Source organism: Drosophila kikkawai, chromosome 3L (assembly GCF_030179895.1).
Source record: "Drosophila kikkawai strain 14028-0561.14 chromosome 3L, DkikHiC1v2, whole genome shotgun sequence".
Classification (NCBI taxonomy): Eukaryota; Metazoa; Arthropoda; class Insecta; order Diptera; family Drosophilidae; genus Drosophila; species Drosophila kikkawai.
The window spans coordinates 7,750,357-7,756,429 of record NC_091730.1 but is presented as its reverse complement, the minus strand read 5'-3'; the positions used below and the strand labels follow the sequence as shown (position 1 = coordinate 7,756,429).

Sequence of the window (6,073 nt, the reverse complement as noted above, 5' to 3'; positions counted from 1 at the left end):
TATATTTTTTAAAAAGCTCTCATAATTTAGCTGTGCTTATTTTATCACTTTTTTATAGCATTTTTAAATTTTTTTAATTAATATGATTAACCTTGAAATAAGCGTTTTGTTCCGTATAAGTTTTTAGAGGCCATAAATGCCTTGGATTGGCATGCTTAATGGTTGTTTTTTATGTTCATAATAAACCAAGGAAGCAAGAGTAAACACTAAAAATAACAAGAAAGGAAGCTAACTTTGGCCAGCCAAAGTTTGTATACCCTTGCAGGTAACAATCAAAATATATCATAACTAAGCCAAACATGCATTAATTTCGATTCGGAAAGCAGTTTTGTGTTAGTTTTTATTAATTTAAAAAAACTGCATACCAAATTTAAAATTTAAAGAAATCAACATTTTTGGCCATTTTTGCTAATTTTAATGATGTAACCCCTTATAAAATTTTGCAAAAGTGGCCAAAAAATCGATTTCTTCCGGACATGTCTAGAAAGATTCCCCTGTTGATGCTGATCAAGAATATATATGGTTTATGGGGTCGGAATTGATTCCTTGACTTAGAAAAATATTATTTTGTATTATAAAATCGGATTTTTTATATTAAAAAACTTCTTGATTTTTTTTTAAATTAAAAATATCATAACTCGGCCAAAAGAGCATTCATTTTAAATCGGAAAACTGTTCTGTGCAAGATTTTCTACAGTTAATAAATCTGCATACTTCATTTAAAAATTTTGAAAATTAAATTTTTTATCAAAATCAAAAATTTTAATGATGTAACCCCTTATAAAATTTTGCAAAAATGGCCAAAAAATAGATTTCTTCCTGACATATCTAGAAAGATTCCCCTGTTGATGCTGATCCAGAATATATATGGTTTATAGGGTCGGAAACGTCTCCTTCACTGCGTTGCAAACTTCTGACTGAAATTATAATACCCTGAAAGGGTATAAAAATATAGCATAAATTTTGGCTTAAAATTATGAAAGAATGAAAAAATGTCAATTTTGTTTAAATACAATTTTTTTTTAATAAAAATATTTAAAATTTATAATTTAATTTAGTATAATTTGTATTTGTATTATTTTAAATTCACCTATTACTTCTCTTTTCTCATTTTATAAATATATTTATTATATTAATTATTTTAATTAAGTAGTCGAAATTTCTCCCTGTGTAAGAGGAGACTCTTTCACTTGTTACCTTGTTGGTGGAAGCAAAGTGGAAACATCGAGCAGTCGTCGAACAGCTGGCGGCGATGAGCGACACTGCGAAATGCACTCGCTGTGCCCCCGGCTCGTTTTGTAAGAGCTTCGCTCCACGCTCACTGGCAGCCACTCATCACCACCACCATTCCACCCCGCCGGAGAAGCGCCAAATGCCAGCTGGAACTGCTACTTAGTCTTTGTGTGGAACCCAATTGCAATGTATCGCAACATACTCTGCCTGGCTCTGGGCCTGATCATTGGCATCCGGGTGACGGATATCTTTGAGTTCTTCCAGCTGACCGAAGCGGGTCTTGGCAGTACGGTGATGACACGAATCGCGGAGGAGGCCACGCCCCAGCTGCCGACGGAGGAAGAGCTGGCCAGGCAGCTTTACAACGAGACCCGGGTGCTGTGTATGGTGCTAACGATGCCGAAAAATCACATAACGAAGGCCGCCAAGGTGAAACGAACGTGGGGCAAACGCTGCAACAAGCTGATCTTCATCAGCAGCCAGGAGGACAAGGAGCTGGGTGCCATTGATGTGGGCATACCCGAGGAACGAGAAAATCTATACTTAAAGGTGCGAGCGGGCATGAAATATGTGTACAAAAACTTTGTAGAGGATTACGACTGGTTTCTCAAGGCGGATGATGACACGTGAGTTTTAAATTAATTAAAAAAAATATTTATTACATTTTGTAATCAATTTTAGCTTTGTGATAATGGAGAACCTGCGTCTGCTGCTGTATCCCTATGATCCTGAGGCTGCTCTTTACTTTGGCCACCGATTTCGAACCACCTTTCCGCAGGGCTATATGTCCGGAGGAGCAGGCTATGTGATGAGTCGGGATGCTCTGAGACGGCTCAACTTGTTTGCATTGAATAATACTCGTTTCTGTCCGCATAATCAGTCATCGGAGGACAAAGGCATTGGCTTCTGCCTGCAGAATGTGGGCGTGGTGGCCGGCGAATCGCGAGATGAGAAAGGAAGGGATCGTTTCTGGCCCTTGTCTCCCCATTCCATGTTGCCTACATTCCCCAATAACACCTGGTTGCACAAACTTACCTTCTTTGAGCCTGTAAGTTGAGTAGATTGTAAATTTTTAAACTTTAATTTAATTATTTTCTTAATTTTCAGGTTAAAGAAACTGGCTCAAGTTCGGGTATTAGTTTTCATTATGTCAAGAGTCACGAGTTCGATAGGTACGAGTATCTACTATATAAACTACGAGTCTTTGGAGTTCCTGCGGCTCCGAGAAGACTGCCACTCAAGCTGGAGCCCAGGCAGTTGCAAAACCAGCTGCAGGTTTGGTCAGAGGCAAAGAGTAATAACCCAAATCCTGTTCTATATGATCCCGAAATTCAGCCTGGATAATATACAAGTCAATAAGATATTCATATGAAATAATATCCTTCAGATTGTTTATTTTATTTTAGAAGTAGAAGTAGTATTTTAGTAGTAGAAGTAGTTTATTTTAAAGTAGAAGTTTAAGTTTTTATACAATACAACGGCAGGTTTCCGTTTAATCTTACTTTAAAGCAAGCAATTAAAAATAACTTTTTGTTATAAACACAGATATCTATGATTTACAAGTCAAAAGCTTCCCACTATAGTTTTTAATTTTAAAAACAAGTTAGAGATCTTAAAAAGTCTCTAATGGTGAAAATGTCTGGAATATATTGGAATTTCCTTTGCTTGGCTCTGGGCCTCATCATGGGCATTGGACTGGCATTGATCTTCGAGTTTTTCGAGACTTCCAATGTGGATTTAGAAAGGCAAAACCAAGGCGATACTACTCCTCAAAACCCCATGGAGGATGTCCTAGCCAATAGGCTTCACAATGAGACCAGGATACTATGCATGGTGCTAACGATACCGGAAAACCACGAAACCAAGGCTGCCGCAGTGAAAAGGACCTGGGGCAGGCGCTGCAATAAGCTTATCTTCATCAGCAGCCAGGAGGACAAGGAACTAGGTGCCATTAATGTGCACATTCTCGAAAAACGAAGATATGTTTTTAGGAAAGTAAGAAAGGCCATAAAGTACGTGTACCAGAACTTTGTAGAGGATTACGACTGGTTTCTCAGAGCAGATGATGACAGGTAAGGCGTTAATTAATTTAAATTACTATTTACAACTATATTTATTAAAATTTTATTTAATTTTTAGTTTTGTTATAATGGAGAATCTGCATCTTTTGCTTTATCCCTACAATCCTGAGTTTGCTCTTTACTTTGGCCACCGATGCCACTCCTCCTCTTGGCAAGGTAAAAAATGCGAAGGAGCTAGCTATGTTATGAGTCGAGAGGCATTACGGCGGCTTCATCGCTTACCCCGGAATATATATAAATTATATTTCCCAAGTTTATTACCCGAAGAGGAACAGTTGGCCTTCTGCATGCGGCAAGTGGGTGCTGTGGCAGGTCACTCTCGCGATGAGGAAGGTCATGATCGATTTCTGTCCTTGGCTCTACCTGATAAGATGCCTAAAATAAAGGATATGTTATCCTATAACAATGTAATTTTAAAAGATTTAGGACTTGAAATTTTATAGAAAACTAGTATAACTTACTTTTTCTTATCAGGTCGAAGGTTTTGGTTCGAAATTTGGAATAAGCATTCATCAAGTGAAGAGCCACGATGTGATGGAGTTTCTTTTGTATAGACTAATAGTGTTTGGAGCTCCTCCAATGTCTAGATTGCTGCCACCTAAACTAGAATTAGAGCAAATGGAGAAACTGATGACGCTCTGGGCTTTGGGAAACCAAACAGATCTTAACCCGACATTGAGGACATACTTAAACAGTGATTATCAAACTGCTTGGAAGAATCAAACATCAAAAAAAGAGATTTTAAAGTCTTAAATGATTTAATTTTATAAAAGGGAAAGCTTTAATTATACATTTCTATACATTTATTATAAATCAAACATTAAAAGAATATCTTATAAAAATCTGGCGATTTATTTTTTGTTTGTTCAAGAACTTTTAAAGTCAGCCTGTGTGTGCCTGAATTGAAGCACTCTTCGAAAAGAAAAGGTAAAATCTCTCTTACATCTTAAAGCATTTTCCTGCTATTCCAATAATAATGTTTTATTAAATATTAATGTATGTAAGCTTGCTTAATTTGCACCTTCGTGACTGCTGCTCCAGTTTCCTGATCAGCTTCGACCTTTGGGAGTTCTTCCGGCATCTCATAAGTGTCTTTGCCCCCCATTGAAGTTACCCCACAAATGTCTGGACTTCCTCCTGGAGATGCATGCTCAGCTGCGATATTGGTCCCCTGTTCGGTTGGATAACCATGGCTGACTTAATGTAATTGCTCCACCTTGATAAATAAACCAAGGGAGAGAGCCAGACGATGAAGATTTATTCGAGCAATAAGGCAGACAATTGTTCGTCTTCTTCATCGCAGTCGTAGTGGGCTGTCCGCCAGAGTTGTTTTGGCCATTTGTCAAGGCTTTTGCTCTAGAAAACAGAACCCAGGAGGAACACTAGTACCCCATCGCTTTAAAGCACAATTTATCAAAGGGGACGCGTGCCTTAGCCTTCGACCTTCTCTCCGGCAAGGGGATTAGCGGGAAGGAGGAGGGGGAGAGCCGGAGAATCGAGAACCGGAAAATCGAGTGAAACGTGCCAAACACGTGAAAAATACCTGGGGATCATTGCATTGTTATTTATGAGCAACGAAATGAGCTCAAAAAAGGGGGAGGGAACCGGACTGACGGCACGCGAGTCCTGCATATATTCGGATAAGGATAAACTCGTTTTTGGCAAGGCAGCTGGTCCTCTGCTATGCGTGTGTGTGCAGTTATCTAAGCCAGAGGGGTTTGTTCCTCTATTCCCGGGTTGGAACGTGCCCAACCCAGTTTCTGTGTCTAAAAATTCGAACCCCAGTTGCGCCTGCGCTGTTTGCTTTGTGTTGCCTAATGGCAGAGGGAGCTTTTCCCTATTCATACATTTATTTTATGCATTTTTATATATTCTATATGCTAATGTAGCCATGCACACACGTGTGTCCTGGCCAACGAGCCGTGAACAGGCGGCTCTCGACAGATTTCTGGGCTGTAACCACTATTTATCAGTGATTGCGATAAAGGTTCGAACAGAGCAGCTGCTGACTTTTTAGGACTAAACAGGATGTGTGTGGAGAGGGGAAAAGTCATAGTTATAAACATAGACCCTTTGCATTTTGATTTTCTGTTCAATGAATTGTGGAAATAGCAATTTGTTTAATTTCGAAACATAATTATGGGGTGAAGTATGCCTTGGTAACCAGAATTAAGTTCAGTGCCTTTTCAGCTTGAGTTTAATGTGTTTTTACTTTACTTCTATTTTTACTAGGAAAAGAAAATCCAGAATAAACAAATATTACAATAAAATTGCAGCTTTCTTTTATATAAAAATTATCTATAAGATAATTTCCCTCCTAAAAAATTCCTCAAACCTTTAAAATAATTTAAAATATTTACCTTTGTTCGCTTTTTAACAAATAATCCGTAATTTTAAAATCCCTTGTGGTTCATTAATCTCTTAACAGCTTGGTAAATTATTAAGGACTTACCTTCCTTTCAAAGAAACTTCCCTGCTTCCTTTACAAAAACATTAACCCTTCAATGTTTTCCCTAATAACAAATCCCTCACAAAGATCTTTTTATTGACACCTTGATTCCTTTTGCGACCATTAACCCCAAGAACAATACCGTTATAAGCTGTGGTTTCAGCTGACTTCAAGCAGGGTTAACTCCCTGGTAACCACCTCAAACACACACCTTTTTCTTCTGAGACTCCGTCGTTAGCTTCATTAACCCCTCGAGGTGAACCCATTACCATTTCAAATGGTCCCCTTAACACCTATATTTTTCTCGTCT

General features: G+C 38.3%; 2 protein-coding genes across 2 annotated transcripts; both read left to right on the top strand.

Annotated features, from left to right (window-relative positions):
- The first annotated feature begins 1,169 nt into the window (after nt 1–1,169).
- On the top strand, nt 1,170–2,729 carry LOC108071485 (glycoprotein-N-acetylgalactosamine 3-beta-galactosyltransferase 1-like). The gene is made up of 3 exons (XM_017162243.3): nt 1,170–1,859; nt 1,915–2,281; nt 2,341–2,729. The coding sequence occupies exons 1-3, from the start codon at nt 1,420–1,422 to the stop codon at nt 2,575–2,577; spliced, it is 1,044 nt and encodes a 347-aa protein (XP_017017732.1). The 5' UTR covers nt 1,170–1,419; the 3' UTR covers nt 2,578–2,729.
- A 34-nt stretch (nt 2,730–2,763) lies between these two features.
- On the top strand, nt 2,764–4,146 carry LOC108071483 (glycoprotein-N-acetylgalactosamine 3-beta-galactosyltransferase 1-like). Its single transcript, XM_017162242.3, has 3 exons — nt 2,764–3,305; nt 3,373–3,721; nt 3,789–4,146. Exons 1-3 carry the CDS (start codon nt 2,860–2,862, stop codon nt 4,065–4,067), a joined length of 1,074 nt encoding a protein of 357 aa, XP_017017731.1. The 5' UTR covers nt 2,764–2,859; the 3' UTR covers nt 4,068–4,146.
- Nucleotides 4,147–6,073: the final 1,927 nt, after the last annotated feature.

Coding starts and splice junctions, on each gene's coding strand:
- LOC108071485 (XM_017162243.3), top strand. CDS start 1,420: ATGTATCGCAACATACTCTGCCTGGCTCTGGGCCTGATCATTGGCATC. Junction 1,860..1,914: donor CTCAAGGCGGATGATGACAC/GTGAGTTTTAAA, acceptor AATCAATTTTAG/CTTTGTGATAATGGAGAACC. Junction 2,282..2,340: donor AACTTACCTTCTTTGAGCCT/GTAAGTTGAGTA, acceptor CTTAATTTTCAG/GTTAAAGAAACTGGCTCAAG.
- LOC108071483 (XM_017162242.3), top strand. CDS start 2,860: ATGGTGAAAATGTCTGGAATATATTGGAATTTCCTTTGCTTGGCTCTG. Junction 3,306..3,372: donor CTCAGAGCAGATGATGACAG/GTAAGGCGTTAA, acceptor TTTAATTTTTAG/TTTTGTTATAATGGAGAATC. Junction 3,722..3,788: donor ATATGTTATCCTATAACAAT/GTAATTTTAAAA, acceptor TTTTCTTATCAG/GTCGAAGGTTTTGGTTCGAA.